This window comes from Anarhichas minor, unplaced genomic scaffold (genome assembly GCF_050575085.1).
Source record: "Anarhichas minor isolate MPS153535 unplaced genomic scaffold, ASM5057508v1 ptg000004l, whole genome shotgun sequence".
In the NCBI taxonomy this organism is placed as follows: domain Eukaryota; kingdom Metazoa; phylum Chordata; class Actinopteri; order Perciformes; family Anarhichadidae; genus Anarhichas; species Anarhichas minor.
This window is the reverse complement of record NW_027466450.1, coordinates 7551775-7576484: the sequence shown is the minus strand read 5'-3', so window position 1 is coordinate 7576484 and position 24710 is coordinate 7551775. Positions and strand designations below refer to the sequence as shown.

The following is a 24710-nucleotide window of genomic DNA, read 5'->3' as shown; positions in this document are numbered from 1 at the left end:
GACTTTGGGAGAAACCACAGTGTGCCACTGCTGGAAGGAAGCATTGAACTAATGCTCCCAATCAGACTGTGAACTGAGATTTTCTGGAACAAGTGCCTCTTTTGTGTTTGAGATGTATTCACTACTCCAAGTCTTCGCAAACAACACATGCAGTATTAGGTATATACATTTTTTACATTGAATTTAAAACAAAATTATACAAACAAAATACTGTAGATGAAATATATATATATATAAAACAAGGGGTTGGACAGACAAAAATCCAAAATGTTATGCACCAAAGAGACTGGAAATGAAATATGGGGTGCATTGTCCCCTTTTTTAAAATTACTTTTAAATAATGCAAAACCTCTTATTTGCTACCATCCAGTGCCTTAAATGTAATTTTATACTGGGTGGGTGGAGTGGAGGGAGGGGCGGTGGTGTGGGAGGATTGCTGCAGTTTTCTGTTGATAATGCAGAATAGAAGTTTCTGCAGTCTTGTGATCGAAAGAGTCTTTGAATCAGGAGTCAATACACTATGATTAGATTTGCTGAGATTAGGAAACTTTTGCAAGAGAAATATTGTATGTCTACACACTTGTTGCCAGTTTGTTAGGTCCACTTAGCTATAACTAATGCAGTCTAATACATAGACATGAAAAATGATCATTTGAATACCAGTTTGGACTTTCATTATGAAAGAGAGTGAGCTGGCCCTTAAACACAAATTACATACAAATAGTTTGTACTTCAGGTGTTTTTTTTTTCAAGTGCTCATTACATAAGTGAAATGTAGGTTATTGTTGATGATTGAAATGCATTTTTATTTGACCTACAGTCAGTGCGTTACTAACAACATACATGTCAAACGTCATGACTGTTTTTTTTTTATATGAATTGATCTCTTTTAAATAGCGGCATTGTTAATCTGTATTATTTCAAATTTTATTCTCTGGTGTTTATCAATGGGGAACTTTTAATGTGAAATGAATGCACCGAAGGAATTCTATTTGTTGATCGAAGGTCAAACTGAAACGCTCCCTCTACATCTAAACTGTAGTCCACTAATGAATCTCTGGTGCAGGCACTATTGTTGACATGGCTGGGGATCAGTGTAAATACCTTTTTAAAGCTTGAGACTGGGTGAGAAACGGATCAAATGTGTGTGTATGCTTAAAATGGAAAGTGTCTATTTTTGTCTTGGTATTAAGAGGTCTTATTTTTAGGTCAATAAATTAAGTTGGGTAGTACTCAGAGCCACTTTGTCTCATTTCTCCCTGTGATCTGCAGAGGGCGCCTTGCACTAAGAAATCACTGAACTGTACAATGTTGACTAGCAATTTGAATCAAATTTATTTCAGAACCATGTTAAAAATGAAACGACAGAAAATGAGGTTTGCTCTATCGACAGTTGGAAAACCAAACGCATTGAAATGGTACCATTTTGTGCAAACGTTTGCATTTTACAGAATAAGAAATATAAATAAATCAGGCACATGAAGCTTTACAACTCACAACCAGCATGAAACAAAAGACAATTTTAAGACAGTGAAGCAATTTACTTAATACAGACTTCATAGTAAACCACAATAAATACACATTTCAATATATCATTCATAATAAATACTGGAAAACCAAAAGCCAACACAGGAGTCTTAACTGGATGCAGGGTTATTGTATCTAGCCGTCTCACATTGTATGCTTTGGCACGATTGATCTAATCTACAGGCTATGTTGATGCCACTGATTGCCTGAAAGCAGTCTGTACACTTTTGTAGCACGAAGTAGCACGAGAGGTCCCAGCTACTCGACAGAACCACCAAAACTCTGGTACTGACCCTTCTGATTATAAAATATGGGCAGATATTTGCAAGCTTGGAAGAGGGACAAATATCTGTATTCATGCAGGAACAGAGAGCTCAAGGTAAAGAACTTCAGCAACATAGTACAGCAGTTCTATTCGCTAACTTATTGCAGACCTCCAATTGTTGAGCGGCCACTCCCATTTCCTTTTTGTCAGTGACTTTGTAAAGATCTCTTAAAAGGTTTTTCACAGATTTTTGGTAAACACTTTTCTCACATCTGGCTGTTAAGTCACAATCAATGGCTCATGGAAATCAGGAGTCATTTTGTGTAGCTGTTAATTACTGATATGAATCATGTTTGATAATGAGCTTTGATTGTCAACCTTGAACATTTGCTTCCCCCGTATACAACTAGCAAAGCTGTGGCATGTTATCTATTAAACTAATGGTGCTTTAAGTACAATAACAAGGGCCATGACAGTCTCTAAAAGCTTCTCATACTTTTGGAGATATGTCAAAGTGCTACTTTATTAATATCCCAGTATCAATGAAATGCTTCAAATAACTCGTCTTTATTTGTGGCACCTGCTGCAAATTATAGTATTCTAAGAGTGAACAGTGGAGACATAAAACAAGTGAGGGGCAATATATTTCCACAGTTCAAGTATTCATCAGTTAAAACTAACTGCAATGCCACTGGACCCCACACACAAGTCCAAAATGCTGTGAATTGATTTCTTGACATTTTATGCTTTTGATATTGTATTCCATACATACAAATAAGAATTCAGGCTTTTTCATGCTTTTCAAAACCATAGAAAAGCATATAATAGTGACAAAAAGAAGAAGAGGAATGTACATTATGTACACAACACATTTCATATAAAACAATGGCAATTCTTTTTTTTCCTAAATGTCACTGAGATTGCCCAAACAGCATGCATATTGTTATCAAAACATTTACAATATGTAAGTATACACATAATTCAGAAACAATAAATAAACTGACAATAAACCTTTTTGCACATTTGACACATACAGTAGACATAGAAAATCTCCATCTACAGTACAATATCTGCTTAAAACTAGAACTTTACATCTGAAATTACAAGATACATTGCAAAGCATGACATAACTGATGTTGAACAAAAGATTTGTTTTATCTGTTCCATCTTGCAGTTCAGCACACGCTGTAGTGGAGGAACCCTCAGGAACAAATAAATAAAACATTTCCATCATGACCCTATGGCTTTATAGATACAGATGAAAATGTACTCCGGTGCTGTAAATTGCTCAGGTCAGATAATGCAAAAAGAAAGGCCATGATTATGCTCCCTTAAAATACCACTTGGTCAGGCTCAAGTGAAGACGTAATGATGAAAGAACACTTCGAAAGGGGAGGCCCACTAAATGGCTGTGACCTCAGGGCAATGGTCTGGTAAAGGGAGGTTGTTAGTGTTGTTTCCTAGTAAGCTCAGGTCAGAATGGCCATTGACACCGGACTCTTGCTGCGGCTGTTCAGCTGTCATACATGAAGTGCTGTAAGAACCCTGTGTGCTATTGTTCAAGTAGTTTTTAAACTGTGTCTGGTTCTGGATGTCCGGCTGCTCCGCAAAAGCTGCTTTGGACAGCACCTTCTTCTCCTGATCAGATGTGTAGCAGGTCAAAGGGGCGGCAGGAGCGCCGTTGGTCAGCGTGAAATGGTGATTAGCTGTGCATTGTTCCTCAGTCTGATTAGAGTAGTCTGTGTCCTGCTCGGCAGGCATGTTGAATGGTCCTTGGGCCGCGTTGCCGTTGGTCGTGGCGACTGGATCTTGGAATGCTAAGGCTTCCCCGAAGGGTTCACTGGGTCGGCTGGTTTGGCCGTTAGAGACGGCACTGGAGCTCCCCAGCTGATAGTACTCAGCTGAAGAGGAGTTCATTAAATAAGTGTTTCCGTTTATGTGGTTATCATGAGCCACAGAGCCATTCTTGTAACACAGCACAGAGGACAAGGGGACAACGTCGGTATGAGACACTGACGGGGTGACACCCTGAAAGTTCTTTGACTTCTCCTCATCTTCATCATCCTCATCCTCAGAGTCGCTGTTGGCTAAGCTTTGGGTGCTGGAGTCAGACAAGACACTGCAAACACTGCTACTATCCTCCTCGTCCTCATCGTCGTCTTCATTCTCCTCTTCCTCCTCCTCCTCCTCCTCCTCCTCCTCGTCTTCTTCATCCTCCTCCTCGTCGTCCAGGGGCTCCTCCATCTCCTCCGCAGCCTGCAGGTGCATGCTGGCCGCCTGTGGAACGGCGTCTGACAGAGAGTACTCCAACCTGTGCTGGGACTGAACGAGAGAGTTTCCGCCTCCCAGGTCGTTAGTTTCGCTGTGGTAACCGTTGGTGGGAGACGCCTGCTGCTGCTCACGGCTCTTCTCCAGTTCCAGCTTCATTATGGTGTGCAAGAAATGGGTCCGAACACGAATGGGATTGAACTCCACTCTCCCAGTTGAATTGGTGCAGCCTTCTTTTGTGCAGCCACATGGAAATGACATGCGGTCCACCTAAGGTAAACACAACATTTACTGTGCCATTCATTTTATTTTTAAACAGGCGACCTGTGTAATTTGATAATGACATGATTGTATCAAATAATGAATGTGCTTTATTTAATATACTATATCAGTCATTGATCCCTGCACCTTCTCTTTAAATGTACAGCAGGGCAAGGATAAAGCTGAAGACGTGCATGTCATGGGATTTACCTGGCACTTGATCCCTGCGATGCTGCAGGCACATGTCTCTGGGTCACAGAAGACTCTGCAATCACAGCCGCAGTCCTCTCTGGACATCCGGATAGCCCGCAGTTCATGTTTCTCCTCCACGTCAATCTTCTTTACCCCAGAAGAGCGCAGCAGTGCTCGTCGCTTTTTAGTGGTAAGTGGCTGCAGGAAGAAGTACTCGTCTACCTCCGTGTTGTCCAGATCAATGTCGTCGTCAGAGATGTCCTCTGCCGTGAGCGTGTTGGCCTCTTCAGACTCCACCGTGCCATTCTTAGTCAGCTGAAATCAAGCGGAATCAGATCCAAGCCATTTTATAAAAGTGAGAGAACAAAAACAAAGTGAGCCAGATCCCTTTCAAATTCACTCACATATTTGATACTGATATATTCTGTGCTTATGAAATCCCTTATACAGAAATATTTGTCAATATTGCTCTGCTAAAGATTACCAGGCATTTACCTTGAGTTTGACTGAATTGAGTTTCTCCTCCTTCAGGTGATCTCTGAGCATGTCTCTGTGGATCCTCTCCTGCTCCACGGCAAATTCCCCTAGGGAGTACTGCCTGATCCAGCTATGCCTGTTGGACATGCCCAGCGTGCTGCCTCCCTGGCTGGGCACACTGGTGAAGCCCTGCCGCCGGCTGAAGTAGTACACGGTCACATTCTCAAAATGTACCCTCCTCGTCCGCAGCCGCTTCTCTCTCTTCAATATTGAGTCAGCTGCAAAGGAAGACGGTTAATGTTAAAAAAAAAAAAAAGTGGCACACTGCCAGTACTTTTCATCTTGGTTGTAAACTGTTTCTGACAATTCATTAATCCAATGTGGAAAGAATTAAAGCTCTACACTGCAAACCAATGCATCTTTTTTTTTATCATTCTTTCATGCTGCAGCAGAACAGACATGCTGAGAGTTTAGTCCTTAAATATGAGGTATTCTTTCTTGCCATTACAGCAAGCTTCTATGTATCTTAGTGCAGCTTTGTAGGGAAGGATTTCATCAGATCCACAAGCTTCCGCTTGGCATGCGAGTCATCAGTGTGTCTTTTTAAGGAGAGCTCTACAAGAGGGAGAGGCAGAGAGGGGGGCAATGATGGAGCATAAATAATCCCCTGCCTGGCCCAGAGATGAAGAGTGCTGGTTCACAGAGGCAGTGTTCCCAGCGTTCACCCCATATCAGACAGACAGGACAAATAGAAACCATCTGGTTCCAACCCCCCCCCCCACCCTTACTATCTACAAAGAAAAATGCAAACAGCTATCAGCATGTTTTAGGTGTAAAAACACCGAGCCGATGTTAAGGTCTTTATAATTAGCTTTTTTACCCGATGTCTATATTAACCGATGGGGGAAAAAATCAACAACTCACAGGTATTTTAAAGGTATTATAATGTTCCTTTACTCTCTAGAAAAACACAACAACACAGGTGTTTTCCTCCTCTCTCTAACACAACAGCACGGGGATGTAAAACCACTCAGGATTCAATCCTTTCATCTTTCTGCAATGACAGTCAATCACTGTACATGTCACTTCACAGCAGTGAAGTCTTCCCAGGAGCACAGCTCCCTTTTTGCTGCAGACCTTCTCCCCAGCTACCAGCAGCTGCAGCTGACACAGAGGCCAAGCTCAGCCTCCAGGGTTGCAGCACCCTACTTATGTCTCGCTACAGGGCCCCTGTCACCCAGGTCATTTACACAGATTTAAAAAAAATAAAAAATAATTGGGCATCATAAAAATTGCTCTTAATTAAAGGTTTAAAAAAAAAAGGTGAAATGTAAGTATTTGTGCACATACATTTAATAATCTACAACTGTATTATCTATTACACTCACATGCCGTCTCATCTCTTAGATATTAAGATGTACATGTAGACTGCGTTACTTATTAGTGATGTCTTCAGTATCCTTTTGAGCCTGCAGAGGAGACATGTCTATTTGTGGTTGATTTATCTTCGATTACAGTACGACTGCATTCTTTAATACAAAGTCAATTCAAGCCAGAAATAACTCTCTCAGTAGCAAACCTCTTTTGGAACTGGTGAGCTTCCCATAATCTTAGCTGTGAATTTATTTTAGTGAACCAAAAACAAGCATTGCAGATCTGCAGCTGTTTAGGTCTTGTTAATATTCTATTGTAATATAATTGTTGCTGCAGCTAAAACAGTTAGTTGATCAACAGACGATTTATTAATTACCCAAATATTTGGAGATACATTTTTTCTGAGTCATTTTTAAAAGTGCAATTGGTGGTCTCAACCTATTTGATGTGAAGAAATATTTGCTGGTCTTCTCTGTTTTAATTGTTTGACATTTGAAATTGTCACTTTAGGCCTCAGGAAATAGTGAGAGGCATTTTTCTCCACAACATTTTATAGACCAGTCAATTAACTAATTAAAAGATAAATAATCGGCAGATCTATCCATAATGAAAATAATAGTGTTCTGAGAGAGCGGTACATTTATATTTTTACATTACCATCAATGTTGCACACACACAGCTTGAGACTGCATCAGCAGCTGATGCTGCTCCCTAATGAGGGAGGCTGTCTGTGCATCCCTCCCCTTTATTACAGCACTGCACTCTTAGCATCAATCAGCCTCCTATCCTCTCCTCAACTCAGCTACGACAGTAAATTCATATTACACTCCCTTATCTACAGACATGCAGATTTGTTTTGCCTGACCTGCATCCTGCATTGATTGTGAGCTACAAAATCAGATTGTATCTGAGTGTTATTCCTTTCTTGATTAAAAACCCCTTTCAGTGCTTTAGCATGTTTTCCCCTTGAGATGAAATGACAACATTAACCTTACTCTCAATAGCCACACTGAGCTCAATGTATGAATTTAAAAAAACACAGTCACTCACGGGTAAAAGGGCCTGAGGCAGAGGGGTTGACACTGTCACTGCTATCCCCACTCTCACTGCAGGAGACCTCATCATCAGACTCCCGCAAGGAAGAGCACGGGGAGGAGGAGGCTTCCACCTCCTCAAATTTCCTCTTCAGTATTCCACTCATGGCCCGCTGCATCTGCACCTGAAACCGAAAGACAGCAGAGGGGCCACACATTATTTAATATCCAGTTAAGGGCCTTCATAATCCTCAACACACTCAATTAGCAATGAGACCCTGACTCCCCCTTCCTCCTCCCTACACACACACGCACACACACACACACACACACAAAATCTCTCCTGCCACTATCCCAGCTCCGAGGCGTTCCCTAGGTGAATGATCACATTGGCACAAAGGAGCTGAGATGGAAGGAGAAAGCTGCTAATTACATACTGCATCTGCCTTACAGGAAGTTCACTCCACTGTCTTTGATTGAGAGGCTGGAGAAAAAAAGATACTGGACCAGCTTGTCTTGCACTGCTACCGGTCACGGTAAAATTATGCACAATATATATGCTTGATGTATATTATTAAATGGATAATTAAGCGACTATGTATATTTAATTGCTGATACTATAAAATAAAATAAATATCCACAGGCTTAAAATGTATTACACTGCATCTTACAGGGGGGGAAAAAACATCTGCAGCTTTTTCTAAAAGCCAATGCAACAAATTCCAACATGCATCTGTAGTATTAGTGTGACGTTGCATTTCTACAGGTGCATACACTTGCAGATGTGCACTTGCTGATGTGCATTGTGTAGCTATTGAACTGTGGCAACAATCTGCACAACACAAAGTGATGTGTACTTTTATCTTATATCATGCAGTGCTGGAGGAGGAATTGGTGAAGCTGTTGTTGACAGGATAATGAGTGACATCCTGTACATCTGAAATGAGCTTCTGTTAGGTCAGATGCTTCCTACTGAAAAAAAAGGCCTCAGGTGAATGCACCTACAATCACCGCAGAGCAGGGAAAGAAAACGTACTGTGATTGGCTCTCATTTTCTTTATAATCAGCAACAAAGTCAAGAATTACAAAATTATAATATCAGAAATGGACCAAAGGATATTATCCCGGCTACAGAGCTCTCAGTGATAGCTATCATTAAATAGTGCCATGATAATACTATCTGTAACAGTATCTCTGCTGTTAAATCAGGGACAGCACTGTTGTGCCCATGTCTCTGAAAAATAAATGAATAAAGCTATCTATTTTTTATAGCTGTGTAGGTGCAGCTAAATGTTTGTGGCAGCACTTCATACAGAGGCTGTTGAAACAGAAGTGTTACAAACTACTTCGATGTCAATTGAGAGGGGCCATTAACTCCCTCTGACTGATGATGCAATTAGACCAAGCTCATCAGTCAACTACACTAAAACTAATCTCACTTACACTGGAACTACTGCATTGTAACTGTCAAAAAGTATATTATTTTGATAACTGCTTTTTCCCTACAAATATAATTATTTGTCAATGTGTAATGACTGTAATATTGCAGGACGCATTTAATCCCTCATAATATGAGACATTGCTGAAATTGCAGTCCTTTAATGTATTTAGTTGAAGAGCCCTATGTTTCTTTTTTTATTAGCAGCAGCTGGAACGTCATCTCACACTTTAAAATAAACCCACTAACACAACAGTGCTGCTGTGGCACAGCAAGTATTGCTATGACTGGCAGCTTCCCCCTCACCGCTTTCTCTCTTGGCAACTGGAATCAGTAAATGCAGCATGCATCTTCACCCGGTCTCCACTCTGTCTATCTAGCCAGAGCAGCTTGTGGGGGAGTTCCATTCACAGACAGCCACGGCGTTTCATCTGGGCTCTGCTATCGAGTCATTGCAGATGCAAATGCTGCCTGAGAGAAAGAGGTGCAACCCAGAGAGGACTAGCGCTGCCAGCAAGAGGGTCATTGTTCCCAGGAGGCTGTGCGTGTTCAGCGCAGTGACATGGCACCGCCAGCATTTGGAGGACCTCCAGAGTAAACAATTCTACCTTCAACTAAGGAATGTGAGGCATCCTCCGTCTGGGAGAAAGTGGAGGAGAGAGGAGCCAGTCAGGGTATACCCTCACTGAAAATATTTCCTTTCTGAAAGAACTGATATTAATTTGGAAGCAAAATCTATAAGAGGCATCCTGAGCTGGAGTTAACCATCTTTTTGATTCTCTAAACCCAATAACTGAAGTTACTGACAGAAAACAACCAATCTGCTTTCTCTTCTGAGCAATTTTGACAAGACATAATGACATTAACTAATTACCTAATGCTGAAATATATTAAATTAGTCTCGAGAGATTTAACATCTCACATCGAAACAGTAAATAAATTCATGTATTGCACAACCCACGTCATTTGTTGGCAAACAGGAGTGGAAATTTCCACCAGAAATGTAATTTGAATCCATTTCGTAGCGAGGGTTCCAATTAAATACCATTGTTGGAAACCTATTTCTATGCTTAGCCCTCAGCTGATGCTGCACTCGGCTTTGATACCAAAAAGTGGTTTCCATGGAGATTCTTATGTACCCTCACAACTAGTGCGTTTCCATATGACAGTGTTTCCAGCGTTGCATAGTGTGTATAAGGGTTCTTCATACTAAAACACCAATGTTAGTTAACAAGCAAATTATGTAATTATATTTATATAGTTACTTTCTCAGATGAACACATTACTAATTAATTTGCATTCTGTTATGACTGCATGAAATCAGAGTTAAAATCGTGACACTGGATGGGCATGACATCATAAAACAGAGAGCTGTGGGTAATCTGGCTGAACCCCCTTTTTTTTATGAAGGCTAAATAAAAACCAGAGATTGTTTCTCATATCTAACCGCTCTTTCTTTGTCTTCTCTGTTGCCTTACACTATGATACAAGGGAGAAAATCACAGAGAAAATAATGCAGCAAAAGCCAGCTTGGAAAGCCCCTCCCTGTGTTTGCCTGTGCACACACATCAACTGTGGAAACCAACTCCTGTCCTTAATCAACAGCGCTCTCGGCACTGTAGCACACTTGCACTCTGAATACAATTATTTCCCCCCCTCGTCATTCACAATTTTCCCACAGTCACAATAAAACCAATGTGACAACTCAAGGCTCAAAACACTCATCACAAGTGATGCTAACAAGCCTATGGCATCTGGTGCAAGTCATGACACATCAGTCCTTCGATGACCAGATTGCACTTCTTCTGTGTGTGCTGGCCCTAACAGGAAGAACTGACCTGTATCCACTGGCAGACTGAGACTCCTTTCACCTCTTCTCACAGCAGCTCAGCCACACAATCATAAATGTGGCTATTCAAAAAAGGTGAAACATGGTGAGTGAAGAAGTTCCCATTTTGTTTCAGTCCACTGATTTGCAGCGACCCCTGAGCTCCACGGGAATAAGAAAAAAGGGTGCAGGAGTGTGAGAGAGACTTGTAAATTTCCAGCTCTGACTGCACTGTCAGTACCATATGCTTTATTGTTGCAAGACGACAGTCTTTCTTACTTTAACTCCCTGTCACTGGGTTCCCCCCCCCCCCACCACCTCTCTCTCTCTCTCTCTCTCTCTCTCTCTCTCTGGCCACACAAAGGCTCATTAGCTGCAGCCGGCTGAAAGGCAGAAGCCAGACTGGAGCAAAGCAGAGCCAGCCTGTGAGATCACATGGGTGGGATGTCTGAGAGAGAGAGAGAGAGAGAGAGAGAGAGAGAGAGAGAGAGAGAGAGAGAGAGAGAGAGCGAGAGAGAGAGAGCGAGAGAGAGAGAGAGAGAGCGAGAGAGTCAGGAGTGCCTCTGCTCCTGCTGTCTGCAGATATTTTTACCAACATGAGCTGCGGGGAGGGGGGCGAGTAGGGAGTAGGAGGAGGCAGAGGTATGGGGGGTCAGAAAGAGGGAAAAAGACAGAATGTCGGAGAAATGGATAACGGGAGAGGTGTAACGGGGGGATGTATGAGAGATGGAGGGCAGTGGGAGAAGAGCTGGGGGGGGGGGGTATAACTGGGATGGAGAGAGGAGGGGATTCAGGGGGAAATGGCAAATGGGAGGGGGAGAATGAGAAAAGTAAAAAACATCCGATGCAAAGAACAACACAATAGGACCATCAAGTGAGCATAAAACTACAAAATAAAAGCTTTAATAACTTATTAAGACAAAAAACATCCAGGATAAAATCAAATTGAATGACAGAATATTGCAGTGTTTACATAAGAATGATTTGTCAGCACTGTAGTGAATGTGATCCCAAAACTTCCTATGCCAGGAAGTTCTGCAGAGGAGTTAGAGGGGCCTCAACATGTGCAGTCAGAGACCCATTATTTCATTCTTGCACTCAATTGGGCCGTACTTCAACATAAAAGGTCTTGCACTTCCTCTTACGATAGCTTTAAGCTTAAAGGCACAGCCAACGTAGCATTACAGTCCTTACAAACGAATAATCTTTTCTGAGAACAAACACAGTATACAATGCAGTAAGAATAGTAGCGACATAAAAAAAACTCCCAACTGCATGATTTAAATCAATTGTGTTTTCTTGATGCAACTTGGAGAAAACAGTCATTCGACTCTGCATCCTCACGGTGCACTCACTGACCCTCGCCTCCACAGCACTGCGCACCTCCTCCACCCCTGTTGTCTCTCTTGTATATGCAAGCAGCTTTAAGTTAATTTGGCCTTCAAAGATCATGATAGATCTGAATCTCAGTTTTTTAAGCAAAGATCGGTATGAACTGTATAGTAATTAAGAAGCCAAATTATTATTTTTCTCAGTGTTATTATTTCATGAAGTAATTTGACTACTGTCAAGCAATCGAAGCTGTATTTAGTAGTAGTAGTAGTAGTAGAAAGAGTAGTAGTGTTAGTAGTGGGAATAATACATTATTTAAGGGTTTATATCCCTTCTAAGAGTGACTTCGGCCATTGAAATGGCTCCTTTTAAAGATGCAGACAGCACACAGGAAGCCAGTGGATGTGTACTGACAGTACTCTGACAGACTCTGCTGAGTGCTCAAAGATTACAGTCGGTTATTATGGCTGAATTAGATGGGCCAAAAACCAAGGAAGCATCATAACACAACAGCAGCAGCAACAAGATACACACACTACTGCATATACCTTCGGGTGGATAGACGTGATAAAGGAACACCTGTTCAGTCTATTACAGTAATTAAAGGCAATTCTTTATTTTGTTCCCCGTCTGTATGCCGACAGAAACAAGAAACAAAACGACAAACACAGTATATTTGCAGAAACATGTTTGGTGATGTCACAGTTGATATGCGTGTGTGTGTCTGTGTGTGTGTGTGTGTGTGTGTGTGTGTGTGTGTCTGTCTCTCTCTATCTCAATCTTAACTTGAAGGACATCAGTATTAAATGTGTTTAATAGAAATGTGAATCCATAAGCCAATGCCTGGTTTTCTGTTTTTTTTTTAAAACTGTTTGATATGACCGTAATTATATTATGAATATGAAATGAAATAAATACAACCCATACTAATACGTCCTGATTTTCTTGAGGTTTTGAAGCTTCCAAATGAAATGTCTAGGCTTAACTCTGGCTGCCATACTGAACAAAATGAATGCTTCCAACCAAGCAGGTTTAATAATTGTGACACAACAACAATAACCCATGAATAGACTGTTATTGAATATGAATAGAACCATGAATATACACTTTACAAGAATCATAGAATAATTCTATTTCAGGGGTCTTCTGCTTACAATTATCTGAAAACATCAACACAGTGAAGTACACATCACAGAACTCCAATCTGGATGTCTGATTTAAGTGCATTTGATATCTTCTGTGTTCTGTTACATTTCAGGAGCAAAAACAACTCAACTGTCACTTTCTCTTCAAAAGTCAAAATGATGTTACAGCACAGATTAACACTTCGCTGTGACAATAACAATGAGGAGAGTGTAATATGATAATACATATAATACAATATATTTATCCAAGTTTAGCCTTTTTGTTCTTCTAATCACTTTGATGTAAGGTATTATTAGACGACCCCGTCTGCATTTCTTTAATGATTCATCCGTGAGCAGAGCATCACACATATATACTGCCCCATTACCTAAAAATGCAAAACATAAGCTGGGGAGATGGCATTTGTTACACCATTGCGCCAGTAATGGTGACCTATATCTGCTCTGACTTTCAAGAGGCTTTCTTATTTCAATGAAGAAGATTGAAAACAGCAGAAAAAAAAAATCAAACAAAGAAAAGGTTTAGAATAAATCATTTGTGTATGCGTACTGTTATTGAGGTCATATGCAAAAGTCCTGCCCAACTCCCCACTGTAACAGATGAAAGGCAAATTCTAAAATATGTTTTTAATGATATCGCCGAACAGAGTCATATTGTTTAACACAGATAAGCAAATAGAGGAGTGCTTGTTGTTTTCACTACAAATACTGGGGACGTTTTTTGAAAAGAACAGTATAGGTTAATTTACCCTGTTTGTTTGTTTCTGTTTTACAGAGCATGAACAAAGCGGAAGCGGGAGAAGAAGAGAGTGCTTGCCTTTTGACTATACTCTGACACATGACCTGCCTGCCTCTTCAACAACATTCCTACAATAGCTATTTCCAGGGTTCCTTTGCACAACATTAGTGAGACAGGGCCTTTGGGAAGGTGTGCATGTGTTGAGTTGAAATGCAAATTGTAAAAGCAATCATTACATAAACTCGTCAGTGATCTCGCCAAAACATTTGACTGGTAACTGTCTGGCTTCATGTCAACACATTCAGCCACTGTTAAGCGGCAGTGGCCATGAATCAGAACCTTTAATGGAAGAAACTGGAACGAACCAAACATGAATCATTGCACCCACTCTGCTCATCATCTTCCTCACAGCCATTATCCATCTCAACACTTAACACAGCTATCTCACACTATTAAAATACCATACAGGACAGATGGCAGGTTTTTCACCCTGTATAGATTCAAGTCCAATGTCCAAGGGTCTCCATCAGGTCGCCATCAGCTGCATATTGCAGCTCTACTATGAAGCTGCACCATACAGATCAATGCCATCTGCCATCATTCATAAAAAGATCTGTATTGCACCTATGGTGCATTTCCGAAGGTATAAAAGATACCTGCACTGGCCATAAACATTAAGTGGATGAAAAGTTCTCCTGGACCGTCCCACATCCCCACATGTACCACAGATCACTTTGAAAAACACATAAGCTACACAAGCAGGCTTTTGCCAACCTAAAGCTACTACAACATTCATACCAGAGCTGCCTCCTGAAAAATAATGGACATCCAGTGAGAAATAGATCCACAGATGTTAGTATGTAAAAGCACACAAACATTTGCTGGATTTCTATTACAATCATCAAACGCAGCTCTGACAGATTGTCGATGCAGTTACAATGTTTGACTCATGTTGAAGCAACTCTCATCTACATACTGGCAAACAGGCACCTATTAAAGAGAGTGGCACAAGGACCAACTACAGATCCTTTTGTATCAGTATTTTGTATCAGCGAGGTACATTTGGTAGAGTGTATTTATACCACAACTTGATTCATGTTTGGGAAGGATCGTCATGGTCATGGTTAGACATGCATTAGGAGATAATTTGAATATTTATTGACACTGACTGCAGCTTTGAGCCTCCTCAAGCTCCTTATTTTAGTTCACATGAGTGTGAATCAGAGTGTATGGTTGAGTCTCACCATTCTCATGATCTAACGCCTATAACGTCATAGATAGCTATCTCTGGCTAACACGCTCAGATCAGAGTATTTAATTAAACTGGATACTGCATTCCAAGATGACACTCCATTCATTTCCATTAAAAGTTGATCAATGGGTGCATACTTCAAAAAGTGTTCAGACTTCAATGGGCATCTGTGTTTTTTGGGCCCACAGAACATTATGCACAAGAGCACTGCTCTAGCCGAGCCAATTGAGATTCTACACAGTAGAGACACAGTAGAGCCAGCTGACTTCCAACAAGCTGCTTGTGGAGAAAGTCAAGCATTTAGCAAGCTAAAGGAGTTGATGGAGACCAAAAAGGCCAGTGAAGACCTAGGCAACCAGAAACATGACTCTAGATGGCAAGGTAGATGCCAAAGTGTTTGCTTACACATTAGCTGCACTAAATCAACTAGCCAGCTGTATTAACAGAGTTTGCTTTGAGCATTCCTATCCCCTGGTGGTCAGAAATTGCTTGTTGCAGCTTTAAATGTTACTAGTAGCAACAGTGGTTGGTCGAAGTCTGTGTCAAAGTGAACAGCCCTTCACACTCTCACCTTTCCTGTGCTACACGAACATCCCATCTGCATTGGTGTTAAATATTGCAGAATAATATCCGTAAATCATCCGTAAGTCAGTTACATACATAAACACTAATTATTTGCATATACATATCATTTTTAGGGGACGCAATTCCTCCAGGAGGACCATCAGACTCTTTGTACGACCGCCAACTGTGTATGTGTTGGGGGGGGGGGGGGGGGGGGGGGGTTTGTGTGGATATAGACTGGTATAAATTGCAAATCTGCTTCCTTGCTGTGTATCTGCGTTTGCCAAATGGCTATTACATTCAATATGGCTGATCGCATCGCAGACTACTAGTGTTTCCACAGTGATGAAGCACACATTTATTCAGCCCAGATGGCTTGGCAGATCTTTTTTATTAATTCTTTCTTATTTTTTTATAACGTGAGAAACGCTTTTTTTCATCACAGGAGTAGACCTGGTCTGAGTGACTGAGGGTGCACTCCAGTATAACCAACGGATGGGATCACGACGCAAAGACTAAGCAAAGATCCTGGGCCATGCAGCCAGTCTGAGGTTGTGTTCGAACTCATCCATCACTGGTGTCACACACGGCCATACACGGCAACCTTGAAGGAGAGAGAGAGAGCGAAAGCTATGCACAGGGTGTGAGAGAGATAACTAGATAGATATAAAGAGAGGGAGGCTAGGTCTCAGCTGGACTCCCCTGAGGAGAGGCTGTGGCCTGGATGATTATACAGCTACAGATGATGTCAGTGGAGGAGATCCCTGCCTCAGAGAGAACACAAACACACTGCTCATATATTCATTGACACTGTTTTGTAGGGTGCAATAGATTCCTAAATCATACATGACAAGTAGAAAGTGTTTTGTGAAAGGTCAGGGGGCATCTGCCTTAATCTGCATGTGCTAGCATCATGTTCAGGACACAATAAACAGTCATTCGCAGCCTTTCCCTGGAGAACATATAGCGACCACGCACCAAATCTACATGTATGCGAAGGATGGATAAAATCAAAGGGTTGTAGCTTGTGCATAAAAACCTGAAATAGTGCAGCAGCAGAAAAACAGTTATGTTCAAAACATCCGTGTGCAAATTTTACAATTAAGCTATAGCATCTACAAACCTTATATCTATGCAGAATCCCCTAGCACATTTGCAACTGGCCCAACTCATTGCCCATGTTAGGTACAGAGCACTGAAAAACACCTGCCAGTTGTTCAGTGACAGTGACAATAAATATTTGCTCGGGCTGTTCTTCCATTGCACTGCAATAAAGGTCAGACGGACAAATTATGCTAATAAATAACAATCATTGTAAAATGCAGTCATCTTCATTCTCAGTCAGCCTTTAAAGAATTCATCACGCAGAAGGATGAAAAAAACATTCAGCAATTAAACACAAAGGAATCCATTTAAAGAAATGCAGCGACATCTACAGATTTATGCAAATGAGACTTCACATGCTCTCTGTACATTTGTTAACTTGCACTAGCCTGAGGCTGCAGACAGATCTGCTCCACACACATGAAAGGAGGGAAGAGGGGGTAGCAGGAGCGAGAGAGAGAGAGAGAGAGAGAGGGAGAGGGAGAGGGGAAGGGAGGAGAGTGTATAGCCCACTGCTCAGCACTCAGCACACGGAGGAGCTGCAGCCTGGTGATGCCGGCTACAGCCTCCCTCCCGCAGCTACAGTACAGCCGAGTGCTGGGAATCATTGATCTGTTCTTCCTCCTTATAGAACAATAGAGAAAGCGCAGCACCTTATTAACCACATGGGTCCAAAGCAAAGGGTGGCTCTTATATCTAGTTGCCCCAGTTTGCAGCATAATGAGTTAGAATGAATAAACTGCCAGTACTATGAGTGGCCAGTGTACAACCGTAAATTATTTGAATGAGAAAAATCTGCCAAGAACTTACTGAGGGCTTGTGAACTCGTTTGACTTCTGGCATGATGTGTATTTTCATCTTTCTTATTTCACACCAAACAGCACAAGCAGTGTTTTAAGGGAAATTAGCTACATGCATAAATTCAAGTGTAATCTTTGAGAAGACATTTCATATGCAGCATCTCAACCGTCTTTGTCGTTACAAGCAGTGATCAAAAAATACGCCAAAGCAAACAAGCGTGAACGAACAAACTCCACATCCAGACTCATGTTTTGATTTGCTGCAATTCAAGTCACTCAGAGCGGGGGCATAGTCAGGTACTCTCACCCTCATGTCAATCGCAATGCTGGCCTAAATTATTCATGGCTCTATATTTTATTTATGACGATATTTTCCCATGCCACCTGAAAGTTCGCAAAAGCCGGTTTTGCTGGCAGAAACAGAGCTGCCAAAGCATTTCATAGAGACGGGGCTGCTTTCATCTCTCACTCAGACTGGGAAAGCTGTGGGATGTGGAGTTCATATTCTGCAGACAAGCCTTATCATTTATATATAGCCAGTATCATGTGGAGATCTTGAATCGTTTTTTTTATATGCAAAACATTCACACTGTTATCTGAGAAAATCCGTGAAGTGGGCCAGCTCTGCATGTGATTACAGTATGGTGAATTAGAGTGTTATTTAAAAAAAAAGAATTTTAACAAAACGCTTCCTGAGAAATATCGATAAGAATAGTTATCCAGGATACACACCTAATGTATTATTTATTATTCAATGTGTTGCTGGTTAGGATTTTAATTGCAATTGTAAGTGTGTGAAATAGGCATGTAGTTGCATGTAGTTAATTTTCACTTATAGATATATTACCCTTTATAACAATAATTCAAATATACATAAGAAAAAAAACCTGTACTTTTTACTTCTAATTCTGTCATGATGTTGAAAAACTATGTGAGGATCCTATAATTACAGCAATGGTGCTTTTTTCTTTTTAATTACGTTTTGAGAACAGTGCTTTCCTTCGCATAGCATTTCCGTTGATAAAGTAGCCTATGACAGGTAAAATAATCAGACCTTTGGTTTAAAGTGTTCTGGAATAAAACCAAAAAAAACAGAAAACATCCGCACACATATCTCCATTGTGCAAATTGTACTATCGAAGCTTTTGGTCCCAATGACCGTCGTCAGACTATGAGACATGGCAAAGTGTGCCAACACATGCACATAAATAATCATGACTCAATAGCCAAGCATCAATCAAATGTAAAGCTATCAAACAGCCATGGTTAGATATTATTTATGAAGACGTCGAAAACGCTGCTTTATCAGGACTGTGTGGGTGATTTGAAGAGATTTGACGGACAGTGATCAAACTAACCCACTAACTGTTATCGGATTCTGACTCAAATCCTTATGGGTGCATGAATAGCATCATGATTTCCCAACTCAGTCCCGCCAAACACAAACCACACACCAATGAAGACAACTGAGAAAACTAGAAATACAGAAATCTTCCAAGTGTGATAACCAAACATCCATTCTAACCTTGGCAGAAAACTACTTCAAAGAAGCTGATTGACAACATGTGTATTCAATGCCTTTAAACGGTACTACAGAGCATTGCTGTAGCAGCAAACAACCATTTGCTACATAAAGATATACTGCAGTCTGTCTACCTGGGAAGAGAATTAAGTCGCTCTCCTTTTGTGTATGTTGTTATCCGAGCTTCTCCTTGTTTTGTGGACATGCTTTTAGTGCGTGTTAGTGCATGTGAGCCTGCCCCATTGGTTAACTCAAGGCCGCCGCGCTGCACTGCTCTGCACTGCTCTCGTTGACCTCATAGAATTATACATTTACATGTAGCACAACAAAACCCAACATGAGAAGCACTGAAGAAGTGGTTCAACATTTTGTGAATGTGGTGTTTAAATGCCTTATATGAAGGCGTTTCAAAATATAGTTTATCTTGCAAATTATAACAAGCTCAGGGGGCAAAACTCCATGTGTATCAATGCAGTAGCATTACAAGTATCACTGAATAAGGGTATTAATTGTGTTATTATTGTATTAATGTGAACTGGAAACTGAAATGTACAATCTGTAGCCTACTGACTGTCGAATATTTGCAAATAAAACAAATAATTACAGAAATACTTCAGATGTTGACGTCTTTACTAGCTATAAGACGTTTATGAGGAGGTGCACCGACAAATAAAACACATCAAGGCAGAGCAATGTGTTTTCTTTCCTTAACACTTAATTAGCTGGCAGCAGACAAAAGATTCCAAATAGGTGTCATGGCAACATCTCAAGAGAGCACAGCCCTGAACCGTGAAAGCCCAAAGCTCAGCCAGGAAGGAGCCGGAGACAACAAAAAAAAGAGTCACATCAAAAGCATCTAAATTGGAACCATGAGCCCTGCTGAGATGCACAAAGCTGCTCAGTAATCTAAAAGGTAGATATTAGTTCACACGACAATCCTCTACTTCGTTGATGCTGCTCTTTTAATTTGGTGTTCGGTGAAAAGAAATAAAACATGTACAGTGACAATTAATAATGAGAAAAGGACTGAATGGAATTACTGGGGGCTCCGGTTAGAAGATCATTGGTTGTTTGTATCACACAGAACATCTCAACTGATCAAAAAGACAAAATAACCATATAGAATCAGAGAATGCTGCCTAATCTACCAATCTATACGTTGCTGCCTTTACCTGCCTGTTAGCTTGTTGTCTTATCCTCCAAAAACTACAGAAAATAGAACATAAAATCTGCAAATTTCAGGAAAATATCGACATCTTCTATATCTTATCTTGGTCACGAGTAAAATGAGCTGTATTTAGAATATGTCAACGTGTATGAGTCATTTCCTTCTTTTTATATATACTTCCTATGCTTATTATTTCATACATCAAATATTTAGTTGTAGCCTTTGAGCCTGAGCATTATATGGAGTTCTTTTTTCTGGGTATGATGGTGTACTCTTTAGCATATAGAATGGTAAAAACAAAAAAAAAAAGAGAATTGTATTTTTAAAAGTTGATAATGTTTGTTAGATTCTTCTCACTCATAGAGGTGGTAAGATGTTAAGCAAGGTGCAAAAACCTTCTATTCTTTTGGACCAACAAAGCCAGCAGATTGTTTTCATTTCTTGCTTAATCTAAAGCCTTCCCCACATCAACTTACAATGTGACCTTTAACCTCACTCAGTAAATCTGCCTGAACCTCCAGGTGCAGCCCGAAGCCACGGATTCGTGTTGTTCCCACATAGAAGGAAAAAAAATGATTTAGCTGTGCATGTGAACCTTTGTGTGCAGACAAGTCACCCACACCAGCCTCCTGCAGAGAGACTCTCCTTAGCGCTGTTAAGCCATAACACCTTTCCTGTGAATCTTTAATGGATCTTTAATTCACTGTATCAAGCGTTATGCCATCTGTGCTACAGTATGTAACAGCAGCATGACTGAATCACATATTCAAATAAGCCAACTTAATGATGCAGCCTTTAGCAAGTAAATACATCTACTGAATGTTGCAATGTCCTTAAACTCAGTGGCACGTGTGCTAATTATATTCGGCTCCTCTGAGGACTGGGTGAAGATAGATTAAGGAGACAGATGATAGGACATCACTCATACACACATCGCTCACCCCCCCCCCCCCCCCCCTCACTTTTCAAATCTCAATCACAAAGATGGAATGGTTGTGTGATTGCATGTTTGAATGGTCTGTTGAGGATGGCGGAGGAACAATAAGAAAGGCATGGAAGGATAATGATGCTGCCATATTCAAGCGTTATGTGTTGAAAACATTGAAAAAAGAATCAAGACAGTTTACATATCTGCATCTTTTGATTACATTAACATAAACATATAACTGCGTGGCTTGATAGGCAACAGTAAAAAGAAAACCTCATCTATCAGTCTGCCTTGGAAATGTGTCAAAGCCTGTAATCAAAAATAAATATCAAGCATATAATACAACGTATACTCTAGAAAGGACACGCCGTCTTTTCATCATTTTGATATCACAGGCATCTCTCTGGTATAATCCAGTGAGAATAGCGCAGCTGTCTGTATTGACTAAACACTGTTGTCTGCATCAACATCACATCATATCTTGTTATCAAGAGGGTATTTTGTGGCAGCGTATAGCAGCAGTTGCGCGAGCTTTGAACGCCGTCTCTCTCGCAGGCATGAATTCAATATGTTAATGCCTTGTGAAGGCTGGCAGTATGATATTTCAGACTGCAAGAAATAGACGTGGTCTTACCTTTAGCAAATAATATTACACTGCAGTGACCCGCCTCTGTTCTGTGGAGAATAGAGAAGAGAAATAGAAATATTTAGTTTGCAATAGTAACTGTCTAATTTCTAGAGTTCTACGAGATTGTGCAAAACGTGACTTTAACTCATGTTTGTTGTACCAGCTAACACAAGGTGCCTAAACAAGATGAGCACAAAGTGTTTTGTGATGTACGTGTTGCAGTGCACAGGTTTTGTCAGGGAAATTTCAGCGTTGATGTATAAGATGATTGACAGAGCTCTATCCAAATCTCTTTGTGAGCCACTCTTATAGCTAAAGGGGGGTATCCCCAGGGAGGCAGGAGAGGAACAGGCTCTCTGCCTGTTCTGCAGAAGGCTCTGCGGGGAACCAGACTCTCTTTGGCCATACACCAGTCAGCTGGCTCCTGGTATAGTAGCCTATACCACAAACATGTGCGACCTAAAATATTACACACAAAGGCACCGGAGCTCTAACATGTAAGACCCCTCTGAGCTCTGTGTTTATTTTATGTGCAGTGAACTGAGATGGCCAATAGTTTGGATGGAACAAAGAAAACATGGTCCTTAATTATTAGTGTAATTCCTTAATCTTAATGACTGTTCAGTTGCCCTATGCAGACTGAGGTGTGATGCTCAGAAGAGTTTGACAAATGGACCATTCAGGGATGGGTCCCAACATATTGAGGTCACAAAACAGCCTGCAAACACAGAATATGTCCAATTCCTCTATGCAGCCGAGAAAAGACGTGAGACACAAATATTATAGACCCCCCCCCCCCAATCGAATCAATGCATGTGTTTAAATACAGGTCTATCACTTACGATTTGCTCATACTCACCATTCATTTCGTTACTATCATCTGTATCCAGCCAGTCAAAGACGCCCCTCTCTCAATGGACTTCACAGTTTTTCCGCTAAGCCAGTTTCCCTTTCCTCCGCTGTGAGATCATTAAAACCCGGTACCGGTTCTCCCGGGTACCATTGGACTAACCGGCACAATCGCCGCATATAACGGTGCTTTAACAAGCACTTCTTTCGGCTTGCTCAGGGAACAATGGTGCAGAATCGGACTGACAGCTTCACGGACAACGTGACTCAGTCTGTCCAATCATGGATTTACAAAGCAGGAATCAGCCGCAGAGCGCTGCTGCCTGCCCGCTGTAGGCTCCAGTGCACATCGCACTGTATCATCATGTGCGCCGACTATTGCCAAAGAATGTGCGCTTCATTGTGACTTTAAAACATATTAAACAGGAATGTGTGGACGTCTTAAAGGCTGCGATTACTTAAAAAAAAATCTAATCGTATGTTTGTCCATGAAGACTCTTAGTCATTTGTTTGAAAGTGAACCTACAAGGAAGTCACAGTTTTGCGGTTTCATTCTAGGCTTTAACAATAATTAAACAGGTAATCTAGCTGACTTCGACTTCTAGGTCTGCATGTTGTTTTTCTCCTGTAGCTTTGAAGTTATTTACATAGAAACTGAACTTTGCACCACTGTTGCATCACTTTTACATCACCCGCCTTAAAATGTATAGTATTCAAGTGATCTCTGTGACTTTGTAGCCACACGTGGTAATGCAACTGATTGAGAGGCTTATACAATGAAACAGATGCCTTGGCAAACACAGTCCCACTATATCAAATTGAGTTAGGATCCTACTGGGTCCTGTAAATTAGATCAACCACATGTAAAGGGCCTCTGCTGGATTAAAGCAGTTTGTAACAGGAAAGCCTTTGTTTGTTTTTAGTGGAAATAAAATATGCAACATCAAGGCCTCATAACACATGACGTCTCGGAGTAGAGGGTTCAAATATATGGTTGAAGCACACCGTCATCTTGTGGCCACAGTGTTGAACTACAGATGTTGTGCAGACCCAAACAAACCGATTTAGAAAATGTCTCGTCATGTTCGTTTACAAACAGAGATAAACGAGTGGGTTTTATTGCTCATTCTGTCGAGATTAAGAAGACCCTGAATCATTATGATATATATATATTAGTTTGTTTGGTAATTACTGGACATGAAGGGAGAAGTGAATGTTGCATTCATTTTGTACAATTTCAGAATAGTTTCTTTATTCAGCCAGAGAAAGTGTAGCACATTACTGTATATTCTTCCCCAGAAAACACAGGTGTTACTAATAGCATGAACAATGGCTCTGCTGTAGAGCGCCCCAGTAAGAAATGACAGTAGGCCGTTACAGTGAGCCAGGATGAACTATAGCCTTGTTACTCTTTTTTTACCCCATACTCAGTCACTTCTTAGTGAGGTATCACATTTCCACAGATGTTTGCATAACATGATATGTATGTGGTTGAACAGGCAGCAGCAAGGCCGCCTGTGCTTCTCACTGAGGAGCTCATGCTGGAGGGAAAAAAAAGGATGCAGTTACACCTCAAACACTTATAGTCCTACCACAGTCCCTTCTGTCCCTTCTGTGGGAGTCAACAAAGACACGGTAAACCGAGACAGACGGCGCACTGTGTCAGCCGTGGGTGAACATAAAGTCCAATGGACCGGATGAGTTCAAATGAAACGCTTTTTTGTTGAGCCCTATTGCCACAAAATCAACATGGAATGCCCTCGTAAGTGTGACATCACGTAGGTGGGAGGAGCAACGCATCAAACAGGAAGTTGACCCTTCAATGCATGAGGTGAGGAAAATGTTTTCATCATAAGGTCATAAAGTTGTCACAGCTAGTATGTTGAACAACCTTTTTATGGGAACATGAACATGGTGTACTACTACAACAAAATCAGTAACAATGTTATTATTAAAAAAAAAAAAAAAGTTTAGCCTAATATACACCAATCAAGCCAAACACTAACAACAAAAAT

At 41.0% G+C, this 24710-nt stretch overlaps 1 protein-coding gene across 2 annotated transcripts; it reads right to left on the bottom strand.

The window, feature by feature from the left end:
• Positions 1-1317: 1317 nt before the first annotated feature.
• On the bottom strand, positions 1318-22976 carry csrnp3 (cysteine-serine-rich nuclear protein 3). 2 transcript variants are annotated; one of them, XM_076107972.1, is made up of 6 exons: positions 22706-22976; positions 21853-21893; positions 7415-7583; positions 5009-5268; positions 4532-4828; positions 1318-4330 (listed from the first exon to the last, which is right to left on the bottom strand). In XM_076107972.1, exons 3-6 carry the CDS (start codon positions 7575-7577, stop codon positions 3194-3196), a joined length of 1857 nt encoding a protein of 618 aa, XP_075964087.1. In that variant the 5' UTR covers positions 7578-7583; positions 21853-21893; positions 22706-22976; the 3' UTR covers positions 1318-3193. The 2 variants fall into 2 exon arrangements, with proteins under 2 accessions (XP_075964087.1, XP_075964097.1); XM_076107982.1 differs by lacking the exons at positions 21853-21893; positions 22706-22976 and adding an exon at positions 10675-10964.
• Positions 22977-24710: the final 1734 nt, after the last annotated feature.

Coding starts and splice junctions, on each gene's coding strand:
- csrnp3 (XM_076107972.1), bottom strand. CDS start 7,577: ATGCAGCGGGCCATGAGTGGAATACTGAAGAGGAAATTTGAGGAGGTG. Junction 5,269..7,414: donor TGCCTCAGGCCCTTTTACCC/GTGAGTGACTGT, acceptor CTTCCTTTGCAG/CTGACTCAATATTGAAGAGA. Junction 4,829..5,008: donor TCAATTCAGTCAAACTCAAG/GTAAATGCCTGG, acceptor GCTTGATTTCAG/CTGACTAAGAATGGCACGGT.